A 12,182-nucleotide genomic window follows, 5' to 3' on the forward strand; every position below is an offset into this window, starting at 1 on the left:
TTACATTGTGTCTCACATTCCCGCATTGTTACATTGTGTCTCACATTCCCGCATTGTTACATTGTATCTCACATTCCCGCATTCTTACTTTGTGTCCCGGTTCGCAGTCGTGATTTTGTTGCGGTGAGGATTCCGGGGGAGTCTCATCATCACCAGAACCTGCAGGAAACATTGATGAGGGGGGAGGGGATGTGACATTTCTCGTGTGACAGGTGACAAGAATTTTTTTCTTTCCAGATAAGGAACGGGAGACAAAAACGCAGCAAAAGAGGAGGAAGCTGAATTCTTTCTTTGATGTTAAAGAAGAGATTGGGCGGTGGGTGACGGAGATGATCAGTAATATTCCTCCTGTGTCTAAACTAACCTGTTATATTCGGGTGGCGGCCGCATGCGGTAACGGTCTCACTACCCCCCCCCCCCCTCACATTGCCTGTTTATTTCCCTCTGTATGAAGATTCTGTAGATCATAAGCTCAAAGTCACGCAAAAGCATTTACTGATACAGACAATGGAGCAGGGATGGGGAGGGGGATGCTCGGCAGTCCTATTACCCTACACAAGTATAGTGGAGTCAGCAGCATCCTAGGGTGGCTGATAACAGAGAACAATGACCCATGATTAGCTGCATGAGAAATGTTCCATATTCCGCTAGGTCCTGGATACTGGGACCTTCAGTCTTGTCAATGTGATAAATGGCTTCCTATTGAAACTATCGAGGGTCAGGGCAGGTTTCAGGATCACAATACACAAAAATACACACGACTATTCATGCCAAATATAGTCCACTTCCTTCATTGTTACATCATGTCTTATACTCCAGTCACAGCTAAACCTGCACTCATAATTCTGCTGTCCCATCATGTATTATACTCCAGTCACAGCTAATGCTGCATTCATAAATCTGCTCTTACACAATGTCTTATTATTATTATCACTATTCGAGGCTCCAGTCATAAGAAATTGATGGCCTATCCTCAGAATATCCAATACAAAGGAAGAGGTAACAGCACCAGAATATTTTGTAGAAATAGGAGTGCAAGGACTGGATCCAACAACAGCAAAAAAGGTAGATCCAGGCAGCACATCCAAAAAATGAGCCATCTATTCCCCCCTGCGAGGTTTCAGCTCCTCCGAGCCTCTCTCAGGTGTAGTGGAATATATCAAGGGACCGGTATTTAAAGTCATTTACAATTATCACACAATTAATTTATAAAGAAGTGCAAATACAATAATATATAAAACATTCCAAACATGACATATGAAAATATTTAACGTTCAGAGTAGAACAGCTGAAGGGAAGGAGTTCGCACTCATTGGGCTCGGTGGGCTAAGTGGCTGCTGTAATAAGTGGAGTTAATAAACCGGAGCTGAAAAGAGGAGTTAAAGTCCCTGTAAGTCTTCTCTCCTCTCCTCTTTCTCTTCTCTCCGCTTCCGTTCTCTCCTCTTCCGTTCTCTCCTCTTCCGTTCTCTCCTCTTCCGTTCTCTCCTCTTCCTCTTCTCTCTTCTAATTCTGCTATCCTCTTCCGTTCTCTCCTCTTCTACTTCTGCTATCCGCTTCCGTTCTCTCCGCTTCCGTTCTCTCCGCTTCCGTTCTCTCCGCTTCCGTTCTCTCCGCTTCCGTTCTCTCCGCTTCCGTTCTCTCCGCTTCCCGTTCTCTCCGCTTCCGTTCTCTCCGCTTCCGTTCTCTCCGCTTCCGTTCTCTCCTCTCCCTCTTCTCTCCTCTCCTTCTTCTCTCCTCTCCCTCTTCTCTCCTCTCCCTCTTCTCTCCTCTCCCTCTTCTCTCCTCTCCCTCTTCTCTCCTCTCCCTCTTCTCTCCTCTCCCTCTCTCTCCTCTTCCGTTCTCTCCTCTTCCGTTCTCTCCTCTCCCTCTTCTCTCCTCTCCCTCTTCTCTCCTCTCCCTCTTCTCTCCTCTCCCTCTTCTCTCCTCTCCCTCTTCTCTCCTCTCCCTCTTCTCTCCTCTCCCTCTTCTCTCCTCCCTCTTCTCTCCTCTCCTCTTCCGTTCTCTCCTCTTCCGTTCTCTCCTCTTCCGTTCTCTCCGCTTCTTCTTCTCTCTTTTTATCTTCACTCCTCTTCTCTTCTTCTTTACTCCTTTTCTTCTCTTTCTTCTTCTTCTCTCTTATTCTTCTCTCCTCTTCTTTTCTCCTCTAGGATAAAATCAACCAATCAAAATTTGAGATCTTTAACAGTTTGGCCGGCATTGACTAAATGTTGAGAAACCGGGAGATCAATTCTCCTGGTGCGTGTAGTCAATGTATGTTTATTTTTTCCCCCCGCATAGACGTGGTGGTGATGGGGTCGCCAAACTTAAACATAGGGAGTTGGAGTGGATCTTTAAATCAAATACACAAACACTTAATGGTCTCAAGCTTGAGTATAAAGCAAGTCCTGCGATGGGTTGACTCCCTGGGATACTGGGCGTCTGTCGGACTCCACGTGTTCTGCATTGCGCCCTCTCGGTCTGGACCCAGACATCAGATTATATCCATTACTTATAACATTACAGCTTCCTATTGTGAATAATTCCTCTCCGCGGCTCCGCGTGATATAGACATATATGCTTATTCCTCGTTTTAGCATTTTTCTCATGTGATCTGACCCTACGAATCTAAAATGATCTTTAATTGTCTTGAATGCCGAGGTTCTTCGTTAGTAAATGTCTGTAGTGTCATTTTGTATCCTCTGCACCTTTTATGACAAGGAACGTGATGTCTGATTATTGGGGATTTCTGCTTTGATACCAGGTCCTCTCCATTGTAGTTGGACGGAGTAGAGGATCTCACCTTTACAGGGCAGGATTATTGCTGTTACATTAGCCCTGGTTATGGATTCTACGAGCATGATCCGGGTTGGGTCTTCTTGGGACATAGAATAATTGTGGGATTATTTATAAACATTACTAATCTTCTTTTGGTTTAAGGATAAGCCACATTTCTCTGTAGTTCTATATAACCAGCATTTTCAAATTCGCTGCTTTGTATTAGCAGGAGATTACATGTGGGGAGGTATCAGGAGATTAGGGTAGAGATGTATGGAGGGGACAGGTTGTGGACAGGAGATTACATGTGAGGAGGTATCAGGAGATTAGGGTAGAGATGTATGGAGAGGACAGGTTGTGGACAGAAGATTACATGTGAGGAGGTGTCAGGAGATTAGGGTAGAGATGTATGGAGAGGACAGGTTGTGGACAGGAGATTACATGTGAGGTATCAGGAGATTAGGGCAGAGATGTATGGAGGGGACAGGTTGTGGACAGGAGATTACATGTGAGGAGGTATCAGGAGATTAGGGTAGAGATGTATGGAGGGGACAGGTTGTGGACAGGAGATTACATGTGAGGAGGTATCCGGAGATTAGGGTAGAGATGTATGGAGGGGACAGGTTGTGGACAGGAGATTACATGTGAGGAGGTATCCGGAGATTAGGGTAGAGATGTATGGAGTGGACAGGAGATTACATGTGAGGAGGTGTCAGGAGATTAGGGTAGAGATGTATGGAGAGGACAGGTTGTGGACAGGAGATTACATGTGAGGAGGTATCAGGAGATTAGGGTAGAGATGTATGGAGAGGACAGGTTGTGGACAGGAGATTACATGTGAGGAGGTATCAGGAGATTAGGGTAGAGATGTATGGAGAGGACAGGTTGTGGACAGGAGATTACATGTGAGGGGTATCAGGAGATTAGGGTAGAGATGTATGGCGAGGACAGGTTGTGGACAGGAGAATACATGTGAGGGGTATCAGGAGATTAGGGTAGAGATGTATGGAGGGGACAGGTTGTGGACAGGAGATTACATGTGTGGAGGTATCAGGAGATTAGGGTAGAGATGTATGGAGAGGACAGGTTGTGGACAGGAGATTACATGTGAGGAGGTATCAGGAGATTAGGGTAGAGATGTATGGAGAGGACAGGTTGTGGACAGGAGATTACATGTGAGGTATCAGGAGATTAGGGTAGAGATGTATGGAGAGGACAGGTTGTGGACAGGAGATTACATGTGAGGAGGTATCAGGAGATTAGGGTAGAGATGTATGGAGAGGACAGGTTGTGGACAGAAGATTACATGTGGGGAGGTATCAGGAGATTAGGGTAGAGATGTATGGAGAGGACAGGTTGTGGACAGAAGATTACATGTGGGGAGGTATCAGGAGATAAGGGTAGAGATGTATGGAGAGGACAGGTTGTGGACAGGAGATTACATGTGAGGAGGTATCAGGAGATTAGGGTAGAGATGTATGGAGAGGACAGGTTGTGGACAGGAGATTACATGTGGGAGGTATCAGGAGATTAGGGTAGAGATGTATGGCGAGGACAGGTTGTGGACAGGAGATTACATGTCAGGAGGTATCAGGAGATTAGGGTAGAGATGTATGGAGAGGACAGGTTGTGGACAGAAGATTACATGTGGGGAGGTATCAGGAGATTAGGGTAGAGATGTATGGAGAGGACAGGTTGTGGACAGAAGATTACATGTGGGGAGGTATCAGGAGATTAGGGTAGAGATGTATGGAGGGGACAGGTATTGGACAGGAGATTACATGTGAGGAGGTATCAGGAGATTAGGGTAGACATGTATGGAGAGGACAGGTTGTGGACAGGAGATTACATGTGAGGAGGTATCAGGAGATTAGGGTAGAGATGTATGGAGAGGACAGGTTGTGTACAGGAAATTACATGTGGGGAGGTATCAAGAGATTAGGGTAGAGATGTATGGAGAGGACAGGTTGTGGACAGGAGATTACATGTGAGGAGGTGTCAGGAGATTAGGGTAGAGATGTATGGAGGGGACAGGTTGTGGACAGGAGATTACATGTGAGGAGGTATCCGGAGATTAGGGTAGAGATGTATGGAGGGGACAGGTTGTGGACAGGAGATTACATGTGAGGAGGTATCCGGAGATTAGGGTAGAGATGTATGGAGTGGACAGGAGATTACATGTGAGGAGGTGTCAGGAGATTAGGGTAGAGATGTATGGAGGGGACAGGTTGTGGACAGGAGATTACATGTGAGGAGGTGTCAGGAGATTAGGGTAGAGATGTATGGAGAGGACAGGTTGTGGACAGGAGATTACATGTGAGGAGGTATCAGGAGATTAGGGTAGAGATGTATGGAGAGGACAGGTTGTGGACAGGAGATTACATGTGAGGAGGTATCAGGAGATTAGGGTAGAGATGTATGGAGAGGACAGGTTGTGGACAGGAGATTACATGTGAGGGGTATCAGGAGATTAGGGTAGAGATGTATGGCGAGGACAGGTTGTGGACAGGAGAATACATGTGAGGGGTATCAGGAGATTAGGGTAGAGATGTATGGAGAGGACAGGTTGTGTACAGGAAATTACATGTGGGGAGGTATCAGGAGATTAGGGTAGAGATGTATGGAGAGGACAGGTTGTGGACAGGAGATTACATGTGAGGAGGTATCCGGAGATTAGGGTAGAGATGTATGGAGGGGACAGGTTGTGGACAGGAGATTACATGTGAGGAGGTATCCGGAGATTAGGGTAGAGATGTATGGAGTGGACAGGAGATTACATGTGAGGAGGTGTCAGGAGATTAGGGTAGAGATGTATGGAGAGGACAGGTTGTGGACAGGAGATTACATGTGAGGAGGTATCAGGAGATTAGGGTAGAGATGTATGGAGAGGACAGGTTGTGGACAGGAGATTACATGTGAGGAGGTATCAGGAGATTAGGGTAGAGATGTATGGAGAGGACAGGTTGTGGACAGGAGATTACATGTGAGGGGTATCAGGAGATTAGGGTAGAGATGTATGGCGAGGACAGGTTGTGGACAGGAGAATACATGTGAGGAGGTATCAGGAGATTAGGGTAGAGATGTATGGAGGGGACAGGTTGTGGACAGGAGATTACATGTGTGGAGGTATCAGGAGATTAGGGTAGAGATGTATGGAGGGGACAGGTTGTGGACAGGAGATTACATGTGTGGAGGTATCAGGAGATTAGGGTAGAGATGTATGGAGAGGACAGGTTGTGGACAGGAGATTACATGTGAGGAGGTATCAGGAGATTAGGGTAGAGATGTATGGAGAGGACAGGTTGTGGACAGGAGATTACATGTGAGATATCAGGAGATTAGGGTAGAGATGTATGGAGAGGACAGGTTGTGGACAGGAGATTACATGTGAGGAGGTATCAGGAGATTAGGGTAGAGATGTATGGAGAGGACAGGTTGTGGACAGAAGATTACATGTGGGGAGGTATCAGGAGATTAGGGTAGAGATGTATGGAGAGGACAGGTTGTGGACAGAAGATTACATGTGGGGAGGTATCAGGAGATTAGGGTAGAGATGTATGGAGGGGACAGGTATTGGACAGGAGATTACATGTGAGGAGGTATCAGGAGATTAGGGTAGAGATGTATGAAGGGGACAGGTTGTGGACAGGAGATTACATGTGAGGAGGTATCAGGAGATTAGGGTAGACATGTATGGAGAGGACAGGTTGTGGACAGGAGATTACATGTGGGGAGGTATCAGGAGATTAGGGTAGAGATGTATGAAGGGGACAGGTTGTGGACAGGAGATTACATGTGAGGAGGTATCAGGAGATTAGGGTAGACATGTATGGAGAGGACAGGTTGTGGACAGGAGATTACATGTGAGGAGGTATCAGGAGATTAGGGTAGAGATGTATGGAGAGGACAGGTTGTGTACAGGAAATTACATGTGGGGAGGTATCAAGAGATTAGGGTAGAGATGTATGGAGAGGACAGGTTGTGGACAGGAGATTACATGTGAGGAGGTGTCAGGAGATTAGGGTAGAGATGTATGGAGGGGACAGGTTGTGGACAGGAGATTACATGTGAGGAGGTATCCGGAGATTAGGGTAGAGATGTATGGAGGGGACAGGTTGTGGACAGGAGATTACATGTGAGGAGGTATCCGGAGATTAGGGTAGAGATGTATGGAGTGGACAGGAGATTACATGTGAGGAGGTGTCAGGAGATTAGGGTAGAGATGTATGGAGGGGACAGGTTGTGGACAGGAGATTACATGTGAGGAGGTGTCAGGAGATTAGGGTAGAGATGTATGGAGAGGACAGGTTGTGGACAGGAGATTACATGTGAGGAGGTATCAGGAGATTAGGGTAGAGATGTATGGAGAGGACAGGTTGTGGACAGGAGATTACATGTGAGGAGGTATCAGGAGATTAGGGTAGAGATGTATGGAGAGGACAGGTTGTGGACAGGAGATTACATGTGAGGGGTATCAGGAGATTAGGGTAGAGATGTATGGCGAGGACAGGTTGTGGACAGGAGAATACATGTGAGGGGTATCAGGAGATTAGGGTAGAGATGTATGGAGGGGACAGGTTGTGGACAGGAGATTACATGTGTGGAGGTATCAGGAGATTAGGGTAGAGATGTATGGAGAGGACAGGTTGTGGACAGGAGATTACATGTGAGGAGGTGTCAGGAGATTAGGGTAGAGATGTATGGAGGGGACAGGTTGTGGACAGGAGATTACATGTGGGGAGGTATCAGGAGATTAGGGTAGAGATGTATGGAGGGGACAGGTTGTGGACAGGAGATTACATGTGGGGGGTATCAGGAGATTAGGGTAGAGATGTATGGAGAGGACAGGTTGTGGACAGGAGATTACATGTGTGGAGGTATCAGGAGATTAGGGTAGAGATGTATGGAGAGGACAGGTTGTGGACAGTAGATTACATGTGGGGAGGTATCAGGAGATTAGGGTAGAGATGTATGGAGAGGACAGGTTGTGGACAGGAGATTACATGTGAGGTATCAGGAGATTAGGGTAGAGATGTATGGAGAGGACAGGTTGTGGACAGGAGATTACATGTGAGGAGGTATCAGGAGATTAGGGTAGAGATGTATGGAGAGGACAGGTTGTGGACAGAAGATTACATGTGGGGAGGTATCAGGAGATTAGGGTAGAGATGTATGGAGAGGACAGGTTGTGGACAGGAGATTACATGTGAGGAGGTATCAGGAGATTAGGGTAGAGATGTATGGAGAGGACAGGGTGTGGACAGGAGATTACATGTGAGGAGGTATCAGGAGATTAGGGTAGAGATGTATGGAGAGGACAGGTTGTGGACAGGAGATTACATGTAAGGAGGTATCAGGAGATTAGGGTAGAGATGTATGGAGAGGACAGGTTGTGGACAGGAGATTACATGTGAGGAGGTATCAGGAGATTAGGGTAGACATGTATGGAGAGGACAGGTTGTGGACAGAAGATTACATGTGAGGAGGTATCAGGAGATTAGGTTAGAGATGTATGGAGGGGACAGGTTGTGGACAGGAGATTACATGTGAGGAGGTATCAGGAGATTAGGGTAGACATGTATGGAGAGGACAGGTTGTGGACAGGAGATTACATGTGAGGAGGTATCAGGAGATTAGGGTAGAGATGTATGGAGAGGACAGGTTGTGGACAGGAGATTACATGTAAGGAGGTATCAGGAGATTAGGGTAGAGATGTATGGAGAGGACAGGTTGTGGACAGGAGATTACATGTGAGAGGTATCAGGAGATTAGGGTAGAGATGTATGGAGAGGACAGGTTGTGGACAGGAGATTACATGTGAGAGGTATCAGGAGATTAGGGTAGAGATGTATGGAGAGGACAGGTTGTAGACAGGAGATTACATGTGGGGAGGTATCAGGAGATTAGGGTAGAGATGTATGGAGGGGACAGGTTGTGGACAGATTACATGTGGGGAGGTATCAGGAGATTAGGGTAGAGATGTATGGAGAGGACAGGTTGTGGACAGGAGATTACATGTGGGGAGGTATCAGGAGATTAGGGTAGAGATGTATGGAGAGGACAGGTTGTGGACAGATTACATGTGAGGAGGTATCAGGAGATTAGGGTAGAGATGTATGGAGGGGACAGGTTGTGGACAGGAGATTACATGTGGGAGGTATCAGGAGATTAGGGTAGAGATGTATGGAGAGGACAGGGTGTGGACAGGAGATTACATGTGAGGAGGTGTCAGGAGATTAGGGTAGAGATGTATGGAGAGGACAGGTTGTGGACAGGAGATTACATGTGAGGAGGTGTCAGGAGATTAGGTTAGAGATGTATGGAGGGGACAGGTTGTGGACAGGAGATTACATGTGAGGAGGTATCAGGAGATTAGGGTAGAGATGTATGGAGAGGACAGGGTGTGGACAGGAGATTACATGTGAGGAGGTATCAGGAGATTAGGGTAGAGATGTATGGAGAGGACAGGTTGTGGACAGGAGATTACATGTAAGGAGGTATCAGGAGATTAGGGTAGAGATGTATGGAGAGGACAGGTTGTAGACAGGAGATTACATGTGGGGAGGTATCAGGAGATTAGGGTAGAGATGTATGGAGGGGACAGGTTGTGGACAGATTACATGTGGGGAGGTATCAGGAGATTAGGGTAGAGATGTATGGAGAGGACAGGTTGTGGACAGGAGATTACATGTGAGGAGGTATCAGGAGATTAGGGTAGAGATGTATGGAGGGGACAGGTTGTGGACAGGAGATTACATGTGGGAGGTATCAGGAGATTAGGGTAGAGATGTATGGAGAGGACAGGGTGTGGACAGGAGATTACATGTGAGGAGGTGTCAGGAGATTAGGGTAGAGATGTATGGAGAGGACAGGTTGTGGACAGGAGATTACATGTGAGGAGGTGTCAGGAGATTAGGTTAGAGATGTATGGAGGGGACAGGTTGTGGACAGGAGATTACATGTGAGGAGGTATCAGGAGATTAGGGTAGAGATGTATGGAGAGGACAGGGTGTGGACAGGAGATTACATGTGAGGAGGTATCAGGAGATTAGGGTAGAGATGTATGGAGAGGACAGGTTGTGGACAGGAGATTACATGTAAGGAGGTATCAGGAGATTAGGGTAGAGATGTATGGAGAGGACAGGTTGTAGACAGGAGATTACATGTGGGGAGGTATCAGGAGATTAGGGTAGAGATGTATGGAGGGGACAGGTTGTGGACAGATTACATGTGGGGAGGTATCAGGAGATTAGGGTAGAGATGTATGGAGAGGACAGGTTGTGGACAGGAGATTACATGTGAGGAGGTATCAGGAGATTAGGGTAGAGATGTATGGAGGGGACAGGTTGTGGACAGGAGATTACATGTGGGAGGTATCAGGAGATTAGGGTAGAGATGTATGGAGAGGACAGGGTGTGGACAGGAGATTACATGTGAGGAGGTGTCAGGAGATTAGGGTAGAGATGTATGGAGAGGACAGGTTGTGGACAGGAGATTACATGTGAGGAGGTGTCAGGAGATTAGGGTATAGATGTATGGAGGGGACAGGTTGTGGACAGGAGATTACATGTGAGGAGGTATCAGGAGATTAGGGTAGAGATGTATGGAGAGGACAGGGTGTGGACAGGAGATTACATGTGAGGAGGTATCAGGAGATTAGGGTAGAGATGTATGGAGAGGACAGGTTGTGGACAGGAGATTACATGTAAGGAGGTATCAGGAGATTAGGGTAGAGATGTATGGAGAGGACAGGTTGTAGACAGGAGATTACATGTGGGGAGGTATCAGGAGATTAGGGTAGAGATGTATGGAGGGGACAGGTTGTGGACAGATTACATGTGGGGAGGTATCAGGAGATTAGGGTAGAGATGTATGGAGAGGACAGGTTGTGGACAGGAGATTACATGTGAGGAGGTATCAGGAGATTAGGGTAGAGATGTATGGAGGGGACAGGTTGTGGACAGGAGATTACATGTGGGAGGTATCAGGAGATTAGGGTAGAGATGTATGGAGAGGACAGGGTGTGGACAGGAGATTACATGTGAGGAGGTGTCAGGAGATTAGGGTAGAGATGTATGGAGAGGACAGGTTGTGGACAGGAGATTACATGTGAGGAGGTGTCAGGAGATTAGGGTATAGATGTATGGAGGGGACAGGTTGTGGACAGGAGATTACATGTGAGGAGGTATCAGGAGATTAGGGTAGAGATGTATGGAGAGGACAGGTTGTAGACAGGAGATTACATGTGGGGAGGTATCAGGAGATTAGGGTAGAGATGTATGGAGGGGACAGGTTGTGGACAGGAGATTACATGTGGTGGGTATCAGGAGATTAGGGTAGAGATGTATGGAGAGGACAGGTTGTAGACAGGAGATTACATGTGGGGAGGTATCAGGAGATTAGGGTAGAGATGTATGGAGAGGACAGGTTGTGGACAGGAGATTACATGTGGGGAGGTATCAGGAGATTAGGGTAGAGATGTATGGAGAGGACAGGTTGTGGACAGATTACATGTGAGGAGGTATCAGGAGATTAGGGTAGAGATGTATGGAGAGGACAGGTTGTGGACAGGAGATTACATGTGAGGAGGTATCAGGAGATTAGGGTAGAGATGTATGGAGAGGACAGGTTGTGGACAGGAGATTACATGTGGGGGGATATCAGGAGATTAGGGTAGAGATGTATGGAGGGGACAGGTTGTGGACAGGAGATTACATGTGGGAGGTATCAGGAGATTAGGGTAGAGATGTATGGAGAGGACAGGTTGTGGACAGGAGATTACATGTGGGAGGTATCAGGAGATTAGGGTAGGGATGTATGGAGGGGACAGGAGATTACATGTGAGGAGGTATCAGGAGATTAGGGTAGAGATGTATGGAGAGGACAGGTTGTGGACAGGAGATTACATGTGAGGAGGTATCAGGAGATTAGGGTAGAGATGTATGGAGAGGACAGGTTGTGGACAGGAGATTACATGTGGGGGGATATCAGGAGATTAGGGTAGAGATGTATGGAGGGGACAGGTTGTGGACAGGAGATTACATGTGGGAGGTATCAGGAGATTAGGGTAGAGATGTATGGAGAGGACAGGTTGTGGACAGGAGATTACATGTGGGAGGTATCAGGAGATTAGGGTAGAGATGTATGGAGAGGACAGGTTGTGGACAGGAGATTACATGTGAGGAGGTATCAGGAGATTAGGGTAGAGATGTATGGAGAGGACAGGTTGTGGACAGGAGATTACATGTGGGGGGATATCAGGAGATTAGGGTAGAGATGTATGGAGGGGACAGGTTGTGGACAGGAGATTACATGTGGGAGGTATCAGGAGATTAGGGTAGAGATGTATGGAGAGGACAGGGTGTGGACAGGAGATTACATGTGGGAGGTATCAGGAGATTAGGGTAGAGATGTATGGAGGGGACAGG

General features: G+C 47.1%; 1 protein-coding gene across 1 annotated transcript in view; it reads left to right on the forward strand.

The window, feature by feature from the left end:
- Positions 1–237: 237 nt before the first annotated feature.
- Positions 238–12,182, forward strand: part of LOC142687175 (obscurin-like) — a gene marked incomplete at its 5' end in the record, with an annotated part of 106,999 nt that continues 95,054 nt past the window's right edge. The window contains one exon of the mRNA XM_075847537.1: positions 238–316. Within this exon, the coding sequence (XP_075703652.1) occupies positions 238–316 (79 nt within the window). The remainder of the gene's footprint in view (positions 317–12,182) is intronic.

This window comes from Rhinoderma darwinii (genome assembly GCF_050947455.1).
Source record: "Rhinoderma darwinii isolate aRhiDar2 chromosome 5 unlocalized genomic scaffold, aRhiDar2.hap1 SUPER_5_unloc_2, whole genome shotgun sequence".
Classification (NCBI taxonomy): Eukaryota; Metazoa; Chordata; class Amphibia; order Anura; family Rhinodermatidae; genus Rhinoderma; species Rhinoderma darwinii.